Below are 23,124 nucleotides of genomic sequence, written 5' to 3' on the forward strand. Positions count from 1 at the left end.
GCCTGCTGTCCAAGAGACAGCAGATTCTGAAGTTGTAATTAGCACATTCATCTTGATATAATCAAAGTAGCCAGAATGCAACATGACTGATGTAATGTGACATGGTAGTTAAAATTAAAAGTGAACACGCCTTTTAATTGGATTGGATACCTGCTAATAATTCAGACAATGGGAATTTGATTCAAATTTATAGTATTAAATGGCAGCAGATGGACAGTAAAATGTCCATTGAGTTTGCAAACTGACAAGCACACTGGTTTGCCAGGTCCCTTCATTAAGTCATTGGTGGCATCAGTCATGTGCTGATGCATTTCATCGTTAGCAATGTTAATACATTTTGCTTTGGTGTGGGTGAGCAGTGAGATATTCTGACTCTCACTAGGTTAATTTTGGAATTTCATTTGCCTCTTCTAATCATGGAAAATCTTGGCTCTGGTTTAGGGAAGGAATTTTGAGACTTCTGGTTTCGGTACCCAGTAAGTAAAAAGGCCAGCTGATGACAGCCAGACAGTGATACATACTCTTCTCCCTTCTAACTAATGCCACCATCTCTTTCACAACTCAGGATTTGCTTTACATCCAAGAGTATGTTACAGACTCTTGGTCACTGTCTGGGGCCTTCCACCCTCCACATACTTTATAAACATCCCCTGAGGGAGGATATTTTCCTTCCCCCTCCTTTTCCATGCAGTTCCTCAAAGCMGTTAGCCCTTGTGCCCCACACTTAAACTGTTTCCTCCACAGACACAGCATCACATCTGCATTCATTCATCAGCACTCATTTATATCCTAACATAGCAGTCACAGCTATGGGGATGTTTGTCATCTTTTCCCCTTCCACCTTTGAGCATCAGCAAGAGTCCCTGCTAATTGGCTTGTGCTGCAAACATACACACGTGTGCTTGTGTACACAAGCACACATAAACACATATGCATGCCTTCCACGTAAATCCACATCAAAAGAAGAAAGTTTGTGAACTGTTTCTTACATCACACTTCTCTACATCTCTGTAAAGCCAAATACAGACAATTTCATGCAAACCAGGTAGGCCACCTGCCCTACACTGACCTTTCTGAACTCCAAATTAATGCAGCTTAAATCTCCAGCATAAATACTATTTTTCTGTTCAGAGTCCCACATGTTTCAAAACTTTTTATAGAAAATGAAATCTGAAGGAAGATGTAACATCTAAAATTTCTTCTGTCAGGGGCATTATTTGCATCAAGTCACTTTAAGCAATTTTCCAAATTTTCATGAATGGTGATCATTTTACAAATTAAATTTTGCATGTGCCTAAGGAAAAAAAAAAGAAGCTAACTTTTTTGTTGCCGTTACTCATTGACTTAACAGGGAGATTGTTAAATATTTCTCATGCACTGTTAGGCAGCATAATTAAGCTTGAAATCAAGAGAACTTTCTCTGACAATCCTCAGTAATAATTTTGGGGAATGATAGCTTCTGTTTACTCCCAGTTTTTAGCATCTGTTTGTATATACATGTCCTTATTAATCATGTAGCGATATACATTAATTAACTGAAAAACTATTCAGGCAGGAGTGCTAAGGCTTTATGATGCTGCTGTGTACAGTTCATTGTTTTTAAATACAATTTGAAAATGGAAGGAATTATCTAATGCAATAGAATGCATTACTAAATAAATGCATATCCCTTCTTATGGGCCTGTTTGACTCTTCAAATTCATTCATGCCATGCAGATGAGATAAAAAATGCATAAACTACATCCTCTTCAGGATTGAGTTCCAACACTGAAAAGGAAAWATGTCTTGCCATTTCTCTCACCTTGGAACAGTAAGGAGAGTAAAGTTAGATTCTGTTGTAGAAAATGGTGCCATGCTAGCATGAAGGACATCTGTCCTTGCTCTCTACATTAAAGTCCATTAGGACCCCCACTAGTCAGGTAACCTGGCTATCTATGCTATTGACCCATGTACAGCACTGCAGATCAGTGTCCCATATGAGGAGAAAAAAAGATGATCACCATTTACTTTTTCTTGTTGCTAAACAGTAGTTCACTTGTACTTTCTGATTTATGCCTTTTTATTTATTTGTAGAAATGAAATTTGATTACACTGTAAACAAAAACATCTATCATCTTTTTTCCTGACTGAAAGGCAGAGCAAAGCAGAAGCAAGGTCAAGTACAAAATACTGTCTGACAACCTTGCAGTCACTTCCTCTCCAATGTCTTAGTCAAGTAAAGCAAGTCAGTCTTTAATATATCTCTGAACAGCACATATAACCTACATGAATTCAGTGCTCATTTTAGGTTTGGCCATTGGATCATAATAAATTTGTTTTCTGACTCATTGATTTAATAAACTTAATTTTAAAATTAATCTTTTTAGGCTTCAAACCCACTGGATCCAATTATGAATCCAATATTTCCCTTTAAATTTAATATTCTGAAATTTGGTGGTCTAGTGTTTTTGCCCCTACGTGCGTCCTTAGTACTAAACTTCATATTAGTTGGCCTATAAAACTAAACCTCTAAGGAAGAGAGCATCGGAACAGCTCCAGATCTTAAATCTATTCAATTACAAACATTAGTATGAAGTACTCCCTTTCCTGCAACACTTCCTTTTAATTGRTATTATTATGCACAACAGGTTATCATTATGCACTACTTCATTATGTACATTTGACTATGCATACTAGACCAAACAGGAACACAAACTCAGATTTGGGTTACTTTTGTTGGGGGGGAGGGTTGTATTTTTATTTTTTTTTCTAACTCAGATATAATCTAAACACTTTGCTCTGCCTAAAGGGGTAAAAGAATCTTTTTTTTTTTCTTCAATCATTTCTAATAATTTAGACAAAATTACACTCTGTGGGGAGACGCATTATAACTGCAAAATATATATATTTCTATTCTTGCAAGGCATGTTTGCTAATATGGATAATTTTAAATGGTCATGACTGCAGGATACCTGGGGCAAAATCTGCATTTCTTATGAGAAGAGCAACTTTCAATTGTGCAAGTCTGTTTTCCTTAAAAACTCCCAGTCTCAGCCATGAAACTCCCTGAGAGCCCTGGCTATACACAGCTGCAGAGCATGCACCTGCAGAGTTTCTGGAGTACAAATGGACACAACTTTGCTGTGACAGAAGGCACGAAGGACTGAGATGTACCTCCGAATAAAGTGCTTGGTTCAGACACTCCAGAGGCAGCAGTGTGCTGCCTTATTCCAGTGTATTGCTCCTCTTGCTAAACCTACTGCATGAGAGGGCTGGGGAAGGACTTACAGGGCAGGAGTAGTCAGTGCCCACGTAAACCAAGATTTTTGGGGGCATTTCTGTTGCCCTCTGGGGGTACTTAAAGGTGGTTTCATGCCAAGCTTTCTCCCGGCTGGGAATTTGTGGGCCTGGAGTGCCTCAATGAGCACTTGCCCTGTGTATGGGAGAGTATTTTTTCATTAGGATGATGAGAAAAATCCTAATTCTAAACACAGCAATTGGCATTCAGGGATGTCTAATTTGCAGCATTACTTAGTGCCATTTTGAGACATTAAACATGATTTATTCTTTACTGTTCAAACCATCATCATTTTAAGCACGTGCTTATTACAGCATTTCTTATCTGGGGGAGAGAGGGAAGACTGCTTAACACAATCCTTTAGGAAATTCAAGCCTTAAATGAAGTGACCACAAAGTCCTATCAGCTCCCTGAAATGCAGCAGCTGTACATATTTAATGTAATACAACACTATATTGTTGCAGAAGTCTGCTGTTTAAAACATACATAAGGCAGGTGAAATGTGACTATTTTACTTCTATATTTAAAAAATGAGGAAGTGTAGAGTAGCATAACTTCTCAAATACATAAATAAACATTAGACTCATGGAGAAGACAGGTACACTGTTGGACTAGTAATAACAGTTTAAAGATCAGCAGTTAAATCTTAAATTATTACAACCTTGTTCCTTTGATCTTGTTCCTCAAGATTCTGCTCTATTATTAACAGGTGAAGTGCAAAATAAGAAGCATGAGGGTCAGCTATATTCTGCTATAGCTGCCTAAACTCAATGGCAACATTTCCTAAGGATTCTCCCCTCTGATCATTTAATGCCCTAAACATATGCAATGGACAGCTCTAGATTTCCAGTGTTGCATCAGATTCTGCACAATTCCAGATTTCACAGGGGCAAAGGGGAATAAAAGGTGATTCATTGGCTTACTTTGAAGGGGAGCAACCAATATGTTATCTTGCCATATTTTGCCAAGTTCTCCCATGACACTTTTTTTTTTTAATTTGTGACCTCTTTAGTGAAGAATAGGACATTTCACAGGGATATAATGGTAYATTAAAAGATTAGGATCTTCTATTGTTATTTAGATATACACAAAATAAAGAATAGTACAGAGAGCTTTCTGTATGAGAAGCTGAAAATATTCAGAACTGCATAGCTTCCAGAAGAAACTAATAGAGGTGTAGGAAAGGAAGCCAGAGGTAATGAGATGCRCTAATTCAACCTTTCTTATAACACAAGGACAAGGAGGTATCCAGTAAAGCATACAAGTAAAAAAAATCAAAGGCAAGTAAAAGGGAACTTTTTATTGTATTGCATGACTGATTAAATTCATAGCCATAAACTATTACTGAATTCTATATTACTGAATTCTACTACTCATGGGCTAGTAAAAGGCTGAAGTATATCTATGCATTATGTTAATATGCTTTTTTTTTTTTTTTTTTAGTATGGGATATAAACTCCCCTATTTCAGGATCTAAGCTATAGACTAAAGAGACTCCCTTGTGAATTGGTTGTTCTTTCATCAGGTTTTCCAAGGTAGCCTGAACTATCTGGTACTCATCACTGCTAGGCACACAGGACCACCTAATGAGGATCACTGACAATTCCTGCATTACTTTGACCTATCTTACTCATGCAAATTTGGGACTGAAAGTCATGGGAACATCATCTGACAGTGATCTGTATCCTGTTACCCTAGAGAATCTTACAAATGTATAAATGTGCATCTGTGCACATACACGTATATATGGGAACCTTTCTGTCATGGCCCTGAGCATCAGTCTATGTGTCTTTCTTTGCTTTGAAACGAGGAGCATCTAAGGAGAATTTATTTCACTCCTCCACACTATTTCTAGATAAAAGGGGATTCCACATGATTTTAACTTGCCTGTCTGCTCCAGTAGATATTATGAGCTTGATTCTCAAAGACTGCAACTAAAATTCCACTCTACTGATTTTTGCAACCTAATTCTTCAGGCTTTTTTTTTTTTTTTTTTTTTTTGGCAGGATGATGTGACCCAAATTCATAAAGGAGGGTAATTTGCTACAACAGTGCATCTTGAATCTAGGATCCATATGTACTTATTTGTTACTACCACAGATTTAAAATACCAGATTTGAAGACCTGAATTCTGTTTGAACTTGACAGACTTTGAATGTTCTATAGCGTGAGGGTAAACTGTATCATTTAGAAAATCCAAATGTAAAGGGTTTTAAAATAATAAATATTTCTAAGACAGGGAAGGCTAACCAAAGACTCCTCTTGTACTAATAAGTGCCAAAAGGACACAGCTACTTTTATAAAAATTAAAAATGCTGAAGTGCTACTTCATTATTTTTTTTGATGGCATATCACACATTCTGCCGCAGAAAACAGCTGCTAAAGTAACCTAGAGGGCATTTTCAGGCACTGCACTTTAGCAATTACAGCGATTTTTGTAGACATTCAATATTAGGATTACATTCTAATTTTAGACAAAGACAAATTTAAACTGAGTAGGAGGGATTTTCATGCTACTTTAGATGTTCTAACATTGCTTACCGCAAAACAAAAACTACAGTGTCTGAATTCTGCAGCAATAATTTATTAACAAAGATACGCTTCAAAAGACTGAAACTACAGCTCACTGGCATCAAGGAGAAGACTTCCACTATCTTGATGGGATTCAGATTCAGGCCCTAAAAGCCTAAAACCCACTGCCATGATTCTACGGCCACTGAACTTAGTGATACTACTTCCACTGACTTCAGCTGAGCAGGACTCCACTACCTGGTAAAGCTAACATAGTCATCCGTAACCAATCTATATTCTATATAGGATATATTCTATATATATCCTATTCTGTTTTCATGATTCCTCCTCTTCGCCGTGCATATGCAGCAAGTATTCTTAGATGCTGAGGCCAAATTGGGACTCTTATGTTATTGGATATTATTGTTACTGTTTGTTTAATTTCATTGACTCTCACAAAACCTAAGCATCAAGCTGAAGGAATCTGAAAGAAACAAGGTTAGTAAAGGGTTGACAGTCCAACAGACAATACAGTTGGAAAGTGAAGGGACTAGATGAAACAGAAAACAATAAAAGAGCTTCTATTTTATGCTAAATAAGACCCATGCTRGGCCTGATTAAAACTATGTCTATGTAGATTACTTCTTTCCTTATTTCTCTTACCTTGTTTCTCTTGAAATATGCTCTTCGGCAAGCTGCAAAGCACTTCTCACTGCAGAAGCATTTCACTTCACTTCCCATACTCAGGGAATAGCGCTTGATTCCAACTTTCTGGCACCAGGCACACATTATTTGTACATTTGACACATCATCTTCTACAACAGAAATATAAGAACAACATTTACCGAGATACAAACACCTTCCTCAGACATCTGCACGCTCACTCTTAGACACAACCAGCACTGGCTCATCTTATTTCTAACTTCCTCACTCTTTGAGAATGAAAATGTGCAGGCTTATGACTACCAGCTTGTTCCTCAGGCAGCCAGTGACCTGCGCCAACCAGGCTCAGCAGATTGGCAGAGCTTCTAAGATGGCTGGAAAAGGTTATTAACTTAAAAATGGTGCATTGCTGAAAAGCTCTGGAAGTCTTGAGAGCTTTTTAGCATTTTTAAGAGTATGTGACTATTTATTAAATAATTAACCAAGGCTAGAGAATTAATAACTACTGCTGCTTTGTTCTTGTTGCTTACAGTCCCTTATGGAGAGCCTCTGAGGTATTCTGCTTAGCAACCTGATGATAAAATACACTTGGTACTGCACCAAAGCAGGGTTCTAACAAGAGTCCTATTTTAAACTGGAAGGAAAAGGAAATACCCCTTTTCAGTGTTGTTTCTAAATACTGACTAAAGTACAAAGTGRGGAGCTTTCATTTGAATTTAGCAAGCACAAAAACAGAGTTGAGCAAGAAGGAAGATGCAGCCCTGTGGTAATGACTGCCTGGTTATTCTTGTTTTTGTTATCATTGGTCAGAGAGTTTTTGAGTCTCTTTCAAGATCTTCTGAAATGTGTCTTATGAATATGATATGTATGCCTTCTGATGTGTAAAATCTTTCTTATTATTACACTAGTTTGAAATTTTTATTTCTCTGAATACTTGTGCTAACAGCCCAATACCGTTAGCTAATTGAAACTGTTCCCTTCACCTCTGCTCTTTGCTGCCTTTCCAGTATTCTTCATACATCTCCTTTATTTCATAATTATTTTCTTTTCGATTGGCTCTATCACTTCTACTACCTGGAACTTCCAAATCCTTTTCCAGTGATATTCTTCGCTGCCAATTTGTGTTGCTCAAATTTATAGTCGCGCTCAGCTCCTTATGTCAAATCTTTTAGAATATGGGAGTCACTAGCGTGAGGGAGGCAATACATTGGAGGAACAGAAACTTCAAAAAAAAGAAATATCTCAGCACTGAAATGTTGTTGTACTCTTTGTCTTAAAGTCCCAGCAATGTTCTTGTCTGGTCATTATTCTTACCCCCACTTCACAGATGGGGACAGTGAATAGTTAAAGTCTCTTAAACAGATCAATACAGTAAGTTAGTAGGAAACTTTTGACTTAAAACTCAGAATTCTTCAGTTCTTATGTTCAGTCTATTCTACAGCATGACCTTCCAGTTACAGACATCAGCCATTGTCTAACTTCTGGAAAAAAAAATCCCCAAAGACTAATTGTTAAAGCAGTTCCTAGTCCATGAGCTGTGGAGAATTCATAGCTCAGAGAGTCTGTCATGCAGTCATCCCATTTCCCTATAAAGGATTTGTTTTTGAAGCTACAYTGTCATCGTTCTGTAAAATTATTGGCAAACTAATTTTTAGCAGAGTGATTTGGCTCCTTTCCCCAGCTATCATAACTCAGAACTACGTGCTGCATTTTATTCACCTTAACGGAATAAATATTGCCAGTTTAATAACTTTTTTCCTTCCACAAATTGTGTTATGATTTATAGCTACAAATAAAATTGTACAGTGTAAAAAAATGACCTTTTAGTTTTAATCAGGCTGTACACCTTTAAACCTATATTTAAGGCTAAGTCATAACATAGATTTGTGCTTAATGCATTTAATCATTTACTCTTTAGAGTGGGATTTGCCAATATTATAAATGCTTTAATATATTGAATATCAAGGGAAATCAAAACACTTTGGCTGAAATTATCACTGGCCATCTATAGGGGTCAGGAAGTCTACTGCTGAGCTGGTTGTAATTTGACAGCCAGACACATAGGAACACAGAGCGGTGTTAGTCTGCTCTTGCATCGTATTGTCAGAGTTTTCTCTCTGGGCCAGCCAGCACACCAGTCTTGGCTGGAGGGCTAACTTCCAAGAGCTCTTCCTACCATTTTTATCCTGAGCAATCTGAGGTACTAAGCTTTTAAAAAGGCACCCTGGTGCCTTATTTTTGCACCATGATAAACCAATTCCTTACAGACTGAATTTGCCCTTTTGAATTTACCCAGCTAGAGAAGATCCTGTGAACCAGAGGAAAGAGACAGCAACCTCTTGTTTCAGAAAACAGCAACATATATTCTCCTACTGATAAGAAGTATTTTATCTCTGAAAAACAGAAGATCTAACAGTGATCCCTTTATAATAGTCTTCATTACTGGTGAGAATAGCTGTCATAAATGAAAAGAGAAAATTATAGAGCTGAGAAGAGAGTTCACTGGCAAAGTGGATGCTGGTGTACTTCTTTTCGAAGCAGTTAGGCTCTTCTGGGGCACAGTTTTTAAGGAGAAGCACAGAGCACCGCCACTAGGATTCTCAGGTGTTTTCATGCATGACGTAAGAGGGGAAATACCTTAGTTAACATTCAACTCCCTGTTCACAGACACACATAATTCTCCCATGGATGATGAGAAAGACCATATAATTGTCTGTTTTCAATTACATAACATCCCAGCAGGARCAATAACTGTTTACATGGAGAACCTACATTATACACTTTGATGCACAAGGTTATGCAGGACAGTAAGGCTTACTCCATCTCCTTTGGCCAAAGACCTCCTTTAATATGGATCCTGGCAAGAAGAGGAGGGGACAAGGAGAGTCACCTACTCTGTTATGTTGTTGTCTTCCCACGCCCTGATCAGCAGAATTTGGCCACCACCAAAGGGGGAATCCTTTGAAGCAGTATTGCTTAACTTGTGGTCCAAGGATCTGTTAGTCAACAAACAGTGGAGAATGGTCCACAGACCATTCCCAGCCTCAGTCTACACCTCCAGGAAGAGAGAGCTGCTACCCAGAAGGCATCAGCAACATTCTTAATCAAAATGTTCATCATTTTGAAGGAAGGAAAGGGGAAGAGAGGGAAAGAAAATGGTGGAATACAATATAGCCCTTTTAATAGTAATAGTAATACTAATAGTAATAATTAAAGTAGATGTCTCTTCTATTTAGAAGACTCGGACACACTGCTACAAAGGATTACACAAACATAGCCAAGCAAAGCAGCCAGGAAACAGCAGTACACTAATATGCCACTTTTAAGTCATGACTGCTCTTACAGATGCAGATTTGCCCAAGTAAATTTTTGATGTAATTCCAGCTTCTCATAATGCAATTCATCAGGTGGAAAAAAGAAAAAAAAATCAATATCATGTGACGAATTACCTATTGACTATCAACAAGAACTCTRTGCAGCCCAGTAGGAGGAAGATTTGCTCTAAAACCAATCTCTTTTAGCCTCAAGTGAAGCTAAGAATGGCAGAGAGAAGTATCCATTCTTGGTACTTAGGATAGGTACAGAGCTATGTTCTACGGCTTACATAGCAAGATATGTGGATGACAGCTGGGAACAATGATAAAGGTCCAGACTTGATTGTGTGCTTGCTTTTCTGACATTGGTTGCAATAGAGGCCTGAGCTGAAGCTGTGAAAATATTTAATAGGGTTGTTTGATTATAGTGTATTAAGTTTAGTGACTGAAAAAGAGGACTGCAACATTAACAGAAAAGTAATAGTCCATGTATTTCTACCATTACAATTCACAGCAGTGGGAAGCAATAACTTAAAAAAAACCATTAAGACTGTGTGTAATAAGAAAAGCCAGAGGCCGGTGATTTAATTGCTTTCTTTTGCTAAACACAAACTGGAACATTCCAAAACCGGTAATTCAAATCTTCCATTCAAGCCAAGATTCTTCTCACTTTTTCACAGACCTTTGTTTCTTAAGGCCAAATTCTTTAAAAATCACTTTACCAGACTCTTGCCCTTCTTGCATGAAAATGTATCAAATACCAGTATCTAGAATACTCAGCAAGAAGAATCAGCAACAAAAAAGCAGGGAGGAGAGAATTTCGAATCAAGCAGTCTGAGACAACTTATCTATCTTGAATATTTTCTAAACTCTTTTAGGTTAAGTCTGAACTAAGAGAGCTTCTCCACAGTAACTATATAGGTATACTACATCAGCAATGTGCTCCTATTTTACACAGACAGATTTTTGCTGGTAGGTCTAGCTTAGCGTATCCCTTTGAGTAACCTAAGCTCATTCCAACAGCATGCCCATGTCCATCATGTGAGCACTTGCTGGAGTAGCTCTGTTGATGAAGACCATTCACCATCACCTTCAGGACTCACATAGCTAAGCTGACATACATTTGTAAAGTAGGAAAAGAATGTCTGCAAGTCTCAGTACAGATCATTCTCAAATGGTTAGACCAAAAAAATTTTTTTGCTAGCAACTGCCTTTTTTTTCTCCACCTGGGCTGAGCCCTTATGACCTGCTCCTGCAATGTGCTTAGCGTGTTCTCAGGTTTATCACACTTATGAAAGGTAACAGGTAAGACAAAGCAGAGTTGGCATAGAAAAGCCAAATAGTAACAAGAGAGTTTTCAGCAGAACTGAAGAAAAAAATGCCATTTTCTGTAAGTATATCAGGTAATACAAAAACATATTCTTTCATACACAGTATAAGATCTGAACTTCCAGCCTCTACTTTTGTAAGCTCTCAACTCTTCATAAGAAGTGTTATTCGGGGAGTTCCAATATTGTGTTTTTCTGCCCCTGGGTTGTGTCATTAGAGCTGGAAGAAATACTCCCTGCATCCACTGCACAGATACTGTTCAGATACATCTCCTTATGGTTTTTAGCCTGTGTATTTTTCATAATGAACAATGCAATAAACACAGGGTGTTTGCAGTGTTAAATCATGTTCCCAAAGGGAGCAGTTTGTATAACAAGATAAAATTATCACATTATAATAACTAAATATGCATCAGTCTAAAGCATGCTTCAATTAATCATCAAAAGTTTGCACCGCCTCTTTAGGTCTTAATTAAGCAGAATGTTTGGTATTTTTTTTCTTTTCAAACCAGTGTGAAGGAGCTGCAGAAAACTGTTCCTCTTAAAACAAGTGAATAGCAGTTTAGACTAATCACTCTCATATGAAACCATTATTTGGGGGGGGGGGGGGGGGGAGGAGGAAGGCAAAGAGTACCTAACAGTAAATGTATTGCTCTGTCCCTTTATCTAAGGAAACCAGCATGGCCTATAGTGTTTAGCAGGATGATCCTAAAATCCCTAAAATTCTGGAGTTAAATCCTGCTCAGTTTACTAACTTTAAGGCTGCAGCATTCTACTAACATCATTTTGAATTAACCGATATGTATTTTCAACTTCAACTCTAGTTTTAAGAATTTGGGTGAAACTAAATGCGGATACAGCTCTAATCCTGCAGATTACGATGATCCTTGGACCGGTGCTCCAAAGTTTTACTTTCCCCATTTCCTTTCAAGAAATTCAGCAGGAGATACTCAACTGTTCTGGCAAGAAGAATATATTACTCCTGAAGGTGCCCACTTGCAGTACTGTAGGGATCTGTATCTCAGAGGGTACATCCACTGGACTGAATAAGTTTCTGTGAAACCTGTGCCCTGGCTCTGGTTGTATCTGTGATCTGATACAGAAAACTTTTTTTTTTTTTAACCCACCCCTCCTTGGTGTCTCCGTGCAGCCCACCTCTTCCTGGCATCTCGGTTTCCTTCCACCACAGCTATCAGTAGCTGTGCCTCCCCTTCTACCACTTTCTTGTGTTTTCCTGTTTTTTCCTCTTTGCTGTGTCCTACCCTTCACATTGGCTTATGCCTCAGAGCAGTTTGGATCCCAGTTTTTTCAGGCGAGCTTTAGAAATCTGCTAGAATAGCCCTTTTGCCCATTGCTGGGAACTGCACTCATTTCACTAGCCCATACCTTTAAACTTCTAGGCTATTTATGGTACAACTTTGAAATGAAAAGCTGAGAAACTTCCTTTTAAAGAAATGAAATCTTAAATAAACTGTAGTATCTGCAGCATTAACGATAAGTATTTACTCTTTCCACCGGGACCTGCCAGGATTTCATAATGGTTAATCCTGAGATACCCTGTTGACAATCCTGAAACCCTAGTTTTCTACTGAAGAAAATCATGTGTTCAGATTTTTCATCCCAAAGCAGTTGCTGAGGTAGATGTTCCCAAGCAAGGTAAAAGTGGTTTCAATCATTTTTCTTACATCCAAGATGTTTTATCTGATTAATCTCAAATTATAAATCAAAACTTCTGAGACATTTCTGTAGAACCCTTCATGACAGCAATTAGGTGCTGATTCTCTAAATAGATGGTGCATGTGACAAATTTAAGGTACAGAATGTATCTTGGAAAAAAATTATGAGAGGAAGATTAAAAAATATGGCTTACAACAGAAAGATTGTTGCAACCATAGCTCTAGAAATGTCTCGGGGTTCTATAATGTGTTTCCTTTTAAGGGTCAGTCTTTTGAAGTTCACTAGTCTGCCAATAAGGTGGAGTGTTCAAGCTCTTTTTGAAAAAATGTTTTGGGGAACCACTACTTACCTACGTTTTCTATGCATGAGTTAAGACACACACTCATGCATAGTTCAGTAAGAACTGAATGCACGATACAAATGAAAGCTGGCATTTAGGCAGGGCTTAAGCACGCAAACAAAAAGCATCTGCTTCAGCTAATAGAGGGGGGACTCCCTGTGTATTTTTAATATACAATATTAAAGTGTGTATGGGCATGTTATGATTTTCTTTTTAGCACAAAAGAAACACTTGGCCCTCCACAGAGAGCAAAAGGCATCAACAATGAGCTAAATGGGGCAGGCATACCAGCAACAACTGACATTTTAAAACACAGGCAACAAAAAGCCTACGATCAGTATAAATTAAATGATGTTTCAAACTGAAAATGAGAGAGAAGTCGAAGAGTAGTGACTGTAAGATTTGTTGTGGTGGTCTTTATTAGAGAACTAAACCTGCAGCTATAGAAATGGCAATACTGTTCAGCAGCAACTGCAGTAAGATTTGGAAAATGCTGAAGCAGGATCCAGAGTGTAGTAAAATGAAGGCTCCTCAATATATAGGCTTAATTAGATCTGATAATATGGTCTTTATTTAAGGAAAACTGCCACTGGGTTCTGCCTGGAATAGAATTTCTTGATAATACAGTCATAGAACCAATTCCTTGGTGAATTTAGACAGATAATCCTAGATTTCATTTTTACTGCCCTGCTCAAAACCATTTAAAAATCTTTTATGCTTTCAAATTCCTCCAATATAATTTAAATATTGATATAGTTTACAGCATGCAATTCCAGACTGTTCTTAAGGCAGGGACTCTACTTAATTCTACAAGTTGCAGAGCAGCAGCCATGCTAATAAGAGCTCCAAGTTATTCATGTGCACTTATATATACAAAGAAATTGTAAACTTTAATTTTAAAGTTATGTTAAGCTATAACACAGAAAGTATCTCATTCCTTTCCATAAAATATCTAATTACTCATTTCAGTATTTGAATATGACACTTCTGTGTATTTAGTGCTTTCATAGTTTTTTCCAGCTTACAGGTTTATTTTACAAGGTACTCACTATTGGAAATGCTTCTGTTCCACTTTTGAGAAATTTTGCCTCATCAGATATAGTTTCTCCAGGCCATTCCTCCCTCATTTTTGCTAGTTCCTCATACAATACAGGGGTACAGGTGAATCAACCATTATCATTTGGAAACCACTGAGCCAAACATGATGTAGAGGTACTGATCTGTGGGTTGAAGAATTTAAATCCCCTTTCCTTTCCCAAATGTATTCATTATCTTGTGAAAACTCTAGGAGGGAGCATTATTTTTCCTTGTACTTTCCCTGTAGAAAGCTCAGCCAACTGAATGGTAGCATCCTTTTTGCCTCCCCTTTCACTGCTTCCCTTGACAATGACCTTCCCTCACAGTGCAGCGTAGCAGGGAGCCAGTTCTTGTCTGTGATACTTAGAATAACAGACGCATTCTGTACATCAGAAGTAAGCAGGATGCAGAAGGAAGCAGGAAAGGGAATATTATTGCCAACACTCATGCCCAAAAGCTAGACCAAACAGCAGTTGTATTCCCCTGCTGAGGCACTGCCATGAGGATCATGAGAGAAAGTCAACCAAAGAGCACTGTTAAATGACCAAGGAAACTGAGATAGTGTAACATCTAGGAGATGCTGGGGGAAGAAGGGAACATGTTCTTGCCTGCATTTAAGGAATTTTTTGCAACTTTTCTTCAACTAAATAGTCTTTATGTTAGCCTTCCTTCATCCCACGTAACAACAGCCATCCAAACTTGTCTGAATGAAAGGGCAGAGTCACTCAGTGCTCTCTGAGATTTACTCTGTATGTCACTATGAGGGCTGCAGAGTGTAAATTAGGATTTTTGCATACTGAATATTAATAACATAAACCCTGCACAGATACGGTGGTATTTTTATTTCTAGAGTGTTCCTAGCTGCCACATTTTTGTTCCTTGTTATTTCAATTCAATTTTTTATTGAAAAGAAATACTTTCTTTACACTCCTTTGCAGACAAAAAAAAAGAATGCTCTAACACTAAGCAGAAGTAATGTTAATATTCGTATTAGTTCGTTGTAATGAGTTGTATTTGAGACTAAACCTGAAGATCACTCAGAATCTGCTGTTGGCAGTAAGTGTAGCTACCAATCTGCCGGGGGAGAAGGAAGGGTTTTAGCCATAAGGAGACTATTACATCAGTTCTCTGGAGACTGCACTGACTTCCTATTTGCTTCCAGATGCATGTCAGGCTGCTGATGTTGACAGATAAAGCCCCATTTGGTTTGGATGGTGCCTGAGCCAGGTTTATCTGTCTAGTGGTTCAGGTCAGCTGGTGTGCTCTTGTGGACATTCTCCAGATCTGAATAACTGGCAGCAGAATATTCTTCGTGGAGGTTTCTCAAGTCTGGAATTAATATCCTCCACTGATGTGCCGTAATCTGAGTCTGTAGACACGCAGTGCACCACATAGGGCCCATGTGTTTAACTCAGACTTATTCTGGGGTAATTGTGGGGTACTGCAAAGAGATAGTGCCTTTATCAGAGCTGTTAATATTTGGTCAGATAGCAGTCTAATGTTTTCTAAATTTGCATAAGCAAATTTTTTACCTAATATTTCATTTGACTAAAAAAGAAAGCTGAACAGCTTGAAGATAAATTTTAGCCATACTGTTCAAAATGCTTTGGTTTTCAAAAGAAAAAAATGCTGTAAGATAAGTATGAGGGAAAAAAATGTATTTTTGTTAACTATTCAGTGTTTTAGCCTGTTAATTTAAAATATAAGTGCACATAGGACTCTGATCAAAGTTTTCCAGCACACTCAAGGAAGGTCTGATCTGATGAAATCTTTAGTGACTGCTTTCTAGACATAGTTCAGGATCAGTACTCCTTCCTCCATCTTCTCAAGCTGGTAGCTATTTCAGATACAAAGAATCATATCTACCTCCTTGAAGATCCTGTTTCCTTGGCTTCCTGACTCTGTCTTCTCCTTTTTTTTTTCTTCCTATCTCTGCAATTGCTACATCAGTGCACTTTACAGTGTATCCTACTTATTTCTCCCTTCAGGCTCCTGTGAGCATCCCCAGTACTCCGCTCTTTCTCTTCTCCCTCTCCATCTTATCTGTATAGAATCTTATCTGCAAAAATTATTCAACTCCCTGTCCTTCAGGTTCATGATCTAGATATCATTTTTGACTGTGGGTGTTCCCTTTTGAGCTTTATTTAAATCTTGTAGACTTTTTACCCAAGCAATATCACAAAGCTTTCCCCATCCACAAAGCCTGGACTCATCTAGACTCTCAGCATCTCACATGTCAGTCACTGCAAYGTGTCACTACACAGTAACCTTGCCCTGTGCATGTCTGTTCAAAACATGGCTGCAAAGGTCCTTTTCTCCGCCCAGTGTTTTAACCTTGGAAGCTTTCTCTTAGACTCTTTCCATCTGCTCCCTTCTGTTCCCTTTCCTCACTTATTAACTCAATCAAATATAAGTTGCTTCTCTTCTTTTGGCAGGTCATTCATAGCCTGTCTCCCCCACATTTAACACGTTGACTGTCAGCTTTAGTGGTCAATGATGTAAGTCTTCTTCATTTGCCTGTTCAATACAAATAAGGACCTTGATGCTGTTACCCAAGCTGCCTCTTATGCTTGTGAGGGACTTCTAGAAAACATCCCCAGAGTTACTGTTGTCCTGCCTTGTATTGCTCTGAAGAATTCTGCTTTGATGCAGCACCTACAAAACAGTGTCAAAGTGGAGTGCCAAGACCACTGTCTCCCATGCTGACTCTCCTGGTTCCTTTGTACTCCCTCTTCCGCTTGTATTATTCACCAGTTGTTTCTTGTCCTATACCTAACTGCAGGCTCTTTGGGGTGATCATGACTAGGGCTTCTACGCCCTATGATAAAACAAAACAATTATTACCAAGGCTTATTGCAAACCCCACAATGGTTATGGTTCTCTTTCCCCTCCAGTCCTCCCATACTTCACTCTCGAAAACAAAGGTGAGATAAATATGCTCATCTGCTCAGCAGTCATGGTGATCTAATGCTCCTTACTGATCATGGGATAACATCAAAGAAGGCAGACATTATGCATTCATATCTTTTACATGAGTAAAACAACGATATTCATTATGAAGTAATAAAGTAAAATCCCAAAGTTGGAAAATACTTAWGAAAGGCCTTATCTGAATATTAACTTTACTGGTACATTTGAATACAACACACACATGGTAGGTGGATGTGCAAAGAACRGAAGGCAGCTGACTTGATCATGGTTCCCCAGTGTCTACTTAACTACTGCTGAAGTAATTTGTTTTTCTACTTCATAATTCCATCTCCTCCTGCTTGTTTGATGTCATAAAAAGTCAAGTACTTATTGCAGTTTGCACAATTCATGTTATAGCCCTGTGTTCATATACCACAAATTCAGCATTATGAATTCATTCACGACTCTGATTGGAGAAAATAGCTTGGGACAACACAAGGTCCTTGATTAAAGCTTTAGGGCCAAACCAACAACAGCTGAGGATCCAGCCCATATGGCCTGAGATCTTTAGCTGTGTAAAGGCTAGAGGAATGGGCCCAAATAGCTTCGGTAATTAGCAAATATTGTATAAAATAGATTAGAAGTCTCTGGCAGGGAACATATATCAAGTAACATTTGAAAATTATTCATAGCATATTAGYATGCTTCCTTTGAAATAAAACTATATGGCATTAAAATAATTTGGGGGAGAAGGAACAACTGTAATCTATCTGCCAAATGACTGCCAACAAGCAAACAGTTTATCAGACCAATCAGTGTTTTACAGTTAACATTTGGAAATGCTGGAAATGTTGGAAGGGTAGAGAAGACCACCTAACACCTGGGACCTGATCTTACAAGCTGTTCTGCCACTGTAGACACGTCCTTCTGCCTGGTGGGAACTCTTTTGCTAAACTGCCTTCCCGTGTGCAGAGAGGTAACRTTCTTTAGTAGGTATTACAGGTCACTCCATATGCTTTTGTGCCTCAGTCACTTAAGAGCATTTGGGATGATACCCAGTGACTCCTGTGGAAGCAGGACTGAGCCTGCTGCTATCTAAATTCACCAATTATTGCACTGAGTACAACAGTAAATAATAACATAGCAATGAATCACCCTAATGTAGCCATAACAGTTACTATCATAGATTATGGTAAGCAGCATGCAGTGTGGAATAAAACATTTTTCACACAAACTCTGAGGAATGCCATATTATAAAAATCACTCTTGATAAAAGTCTAATGAAAATGTAGAAGATTTCAGTGAAGTCTCCTAGGTAGAGTACAAATCATATTAAACCCTCAAGAGACAATGGTCAGGGATTTCAATGAGAATCAAGAGACAGTTTTCCCAGGATGAGCTTGTTAACCTGATAGAAAGACATGATATTAATTTGATGTTTTTGTCTCTTTCACTGTTTGCTTTGTGGAGCTTATTTTTAATTCAATCATCTTCCATTAATTTATTTAAAAACTTTATTCATCAAAACCAAATAATTTGTTTAAAACAGATGTTGCTGAAGTGCTGAAGGAGTAAAATCCAGCATGCAGTGTCACAGCAGCAGAAGTGTGTACAGAGACTGTCTGTTGTCATTGTATTTGCAAGTTTTTCAAGAATATTAACAAATAAAGTCACTCTCACTCCATTTTAAAGTTCCCTGTAAGACTACAGTGACTGTTTTTTAAAGATTTTGAAATCACAACTTTCTCAAATAAGTCATAACCTAGCAAGTTCAGGATAGGTGTCAGTGATAGTTATTATTTTAAGAAGTTCATTATGATTTACCTGCTGGTGGCTTTATGAAAGGTGGTGGAATTAATGGGACAATAATAGGTACATTCCCATGATCCTTTGACCCTGCTGGTGAGTCTGAAAGTCCATTTCCCGTGGCAAGCCCTGGGTAGCTTGTGTTTATATTGTATGGTGAAATAACACTGTCCTCAGGTAATTTTGGTTTTGGCAAAGAATTTTCTGCAAAACACAAAGAACACATTGTACAGTATGACAAAAATATTTCTTAGATGCCCTTAAATATTTTCACAAATCTGTTCATTAATTACTTACTCTAATACAAGCAGAGTGCACAAAAAAATGAAAATATTTTCTCCTTAAATAAATGGATATTTTCCAGCATTCTTCAGAAATATTTCTTTTTTGTCAAAATCACATTAAACACAACATACTTAAAAGGGGGTTGGGGGGAATTACTTTGTCTTACGTACCCTTAGTATGCCTGATTTAATCAATAATACCATATTCCTGTTCTTTACATCCACTGTTTTCATGGTAATCACACACCATATATTTCAACTTCACTAACTAATGTAAGAAATGTAAACTGAAAAACAAAAGTCCTCCTAACTCTCCACCAATAATTTGGTAAGTAGTAGTAATGGACAGTATTTAAACAAAAGAACAAAATATTGAAATTACAGCAAAGTGTGTAAGGAATGATGACAGTTATGATTCTAATTCTTTAATCCCAAATCACCTCAGGATTCTTATTTAGAGGAATTCCTCTAGCGCATTTCTGTTAGCTAAGGGGCAGGACTTAATTCTTATCATTCTCTCTCCTCCCAAGTCACAGAAAAAGAAAGCACTTTCTCTCCCACAGATTGTATACACCAAAAATTTCTACCTGGCACAGGTATTCAACATCTTTGTTTGGTATATAAAACATAGGATTTGTATCGTGTGTCTATAACAAAATTATGTCACAAATTTCTTTAGGTATAGATTATATCCACAAATCATCCATTATAAGATCTATTTATTAAAACATAAATAAATGAATCACATCACAACATAAGAACAAGTTTCTTCAGAGGTGACTTAAACATATTACATTTTCTGTGAAATATAAATATTGATCACCAAGGTCACTATACAACTAACAGGCTGCAAACATTCAGTTTTAACACAACTGTATTGTTTCACCTTACCTCTAATTTTCCCACTTTCTATTAGCCACCTCTCCTTCAGAACTGGGCTTTCCAGTATCACTACTCATTGCAACACTCACTGAATACAGTGCAGCTGCTTGCCATCAGAACGAAACCCCAGATGCTCCTGGCCATAAACGCAGTAAAAAGTGGCAGTCCAAGAGTGCAAAAGCTTCTGCAGTTTCCTCTCTTTATCTCATCTTTGAGAAACTCTTGTTGGATAAGTCAAGATCCAGCAATTTCCTACTCTTTTGCTGTGAAGCAATGTTTCTTCTTTTTACTCTGATCACAAGTCCCTACCCACCTGCTGTGGCTGAAGAGTCAAAAGGTAGCAACTGAACTGCAGCACAAAAAGACTGAATCCCATCACTTACATTTTGAACAACTATACTACATGAAGATCTAGCAATGTCCCAAACAAACTCCACCCCTTGAAAACTCCTAAAGCACTTGTAGAACACTATGTATTACAAACATTGTTAAGGAATGTTTTATGAATGTTCATGATGACTCTTACATGCATTGTGAATATTCCAATTCAAAATCTTCTGGTCTATTAAAAAGCCTTAGGCCAAAAGCATTAGTTTTATAAGCAGAAAGATTCCTTAAATCCCAACCGCTAAGAAAACACTCTTTCTTTTTCCAGGTGTGAGCAGCTTATTGCTACCATAGGTATATGACTTTCAACTGACTAACAAAAGGTATTATTTGTGAAGATATACTAGTGTCTGCTAACAGCAATTTTGTTGAATAACTTCCTTTGTACTCTATTGGCTTCCTCTTACTAGAAGGCACTCTCAGATATTTTTATTTAAATCAACCACAAAGTAAGCAGTGGAAGATGATTCCTAGTCCATGCCAGTACAGATAGGGTGGGATGTTAATCCTTCTTTGCACGAACAAAGAAACATTAAGTGTCATTACCTTTGAGAACAGAAATATGCTGTCGGCTTTCTCCATCTGCAGAGTAGTTCCTGAATTCAATATCTTCTCCATCTTTCAGTTCAACCTTATCATAACCATACCAGCCAAGGAGCTCATTCATAGTATTTTCTGCAAAGTTCTGAAAGAGAAAAATTACCTACTTATTTATATAATCAATAATCATTTGGAATGAAGGGAGGACTGCATAAATCGAACTGTATCTGTGCTACACTAGGAACTGCCAGGTTTGTCCCACCTCCTCAAAGACTAATGTTCATTTCACAAATCAAGTGTATAAAGTGTAATGCATTTAAATCTCAGACTGGCACACGTAATTATGACAAAGACTCATACATCTGTAATTTAAAGAAAACAGAAAAGAGTTATTTAGGACTTTTGCTCTGGCATTCAATGTCAAGAATATTTTAACATATATGTGTCGCAAAAAATTGTCTGTGTTACCATAAAATATTTGAGACTGCAGCAAGAAAATAACAGAACACTAAGATTTTTTTTTTCAGCTAGCAGTTAATGAGTCTTAGTGTGCTACAGTGTTTTCAGATGGAGTAGGTCACTGGCACAATTACAGTTCCTTGAGGTGCACATGAACCAAATCAAATAAAATCACAGTGAAGACATTTTTYCTCAAAGTTATAAACCTTTGCATAGCCAAAGCCCTTAAAAAAACCTATACTATAAAAGTATTTTACCATAATGTTTCATATAAAAATCTCTCCTATTTGTTTAAGATGACCTTTTTCAGTTTTGCCATATTTACTTTCAAAACAATTTCCAGGCAACAGTGTGGTTACATTTTTTGCTTACATGGAAACGCAAAATATGGAACATGACTGACATAAGTCTCAAATTCTATTAAAAAGCATGTCCTCTAGGTCATGTGTCAAAAATATTTCTGTAGAAAATGCTCATTACTGGACCATGAGATTTAGCAGAGTAACTTAAGAATTTTGCAGCCAGGCAACAAAGCTTTGTGAAACTGAATAGTGTCATGGAGCTGTGGCTTATAGATTTGGGAACTACAGAATGAAACTGGCTAATGAATTATTGTTACTGTAAAAATCAGTTTAAAGTAATATGACCAATACAAAATGAAATGAAAAAGCCACGAACAATGCCTTTCAATTTGGTCTCTTCATTTTTTATAACCACTCTTTTATAACAAATTCAAAATTTCATTTTATTATAAGATCTTGACATCTCTAAAATATTGATCTTGATAAGCTGTCTCCTGTGGCTCTGGATTCCAGCACAGAAATGAGAAAAATATACCAGTTCAAAATAAATAGCATACGTCAAATTTACAGGTTGCTAGATTCTGTCTAGTAACTGCACTAGCTTAATTTTTGAGTGGGAGCAAGTATAATGACAGAACGCAGCAATTCTCAAGTCATTTAAATAAATAAGTAAAATGCATCAGCTCATAATTGCTTCAGAATTCAAAGCTACCACAGACACTCTGCCCCAGAACATTAGAGAGTGGCAGCACTGCTCCTGGCTCATTCATCACACCAGATTGCATAGGTGTTCCTGTCAGTCAAGGAGTGTTGTAAAGCAGCTATAAGCAATAAACACAAGCAATTTATACTCTTCCAAGAGTATCACSAGTGCAATTGTGCTATAAACACACATTTCAGGAAAAAAACAAAACAAACCCCCCACAAAAGACCTGTGGAGCATCAATTTCCCTCTGTTTTTTCCCCTTTCACCTTCACTTGACCTCCTGCTGGAAGACCTGATTCTGTGGCTGTTCTGTACAGCACTGAACTGCCAGAAAACAGCACTGGTCCACATCTATGTCTGGTTTCAGCATAACAAGTACGACAGCCAGTTATGTCTGAACTACCTCACACTATTACAGTTTGCCACAAAGAGTACAATGAGATGTAATGTGCCTAATATCTATACTATTTAAATGTATTTTAATTCACATTTTAATAGATGCAGTTTTGTGACTGTTTTAAGTATCAGATTGGGACTTTTTTGAGTTTTTGTTTGTTATTTACCTTTTAGAAGACTTTTCCCTCAACGCTGAAACCCCAAGTGCAACACCCTCAGCTCTAACCCATGTGAATCCAACAGTGAAAAGGTCTAGAAACAGGAA

General features: G+C 37.6%; 1 protein-coding gene across 1 annotated transcript in view; it reads right to left on the bottom strand.

Moving 5' to 3' along the window:
* The window catches only part of SOBP (sine oculis binding protein homolog), a 102,708-nt gene that overhangs the window by 72,161 nt on the left and 7,423 nt on the right, over positions 1 to 23,124 (bottom strand). The window contains exons 2-4 of the mRNA XM_026089484.1: positions 21,003 to 21,141; positions 18,922 to 19,107; positions 6,452 to 6,603 (exon numbers count right to left, since the gene is read on the bottom strand). Coding sequence (XP_025945269.1) covers positions 6,452 to 6,603; positions 18,922 to 19,107; positions 21,003 to 21,141 — 477 coding nt within the window. The remainder of the gene's footprint in view (positions 1 to 6,451; positions 6,604 to 18,921; positions 19,108 to 21,002; positions 21,142 to 23,124) is intronic.

Source organism: Apteryx rowi, unplaced genomic scaffold, assembly GCF_003343035.1.
Source record: "Apteryx rowi isolate R43461 unplaced genomic scaffold, aptRow1 scaffold_819, whole genome shotgun sequence".
Lineage (NCBI taxonomy): Eukaryota > Metazoa > Chordata > Aves > Apterygiformes > Apterygidae > Apteryx > Apteryx rowi.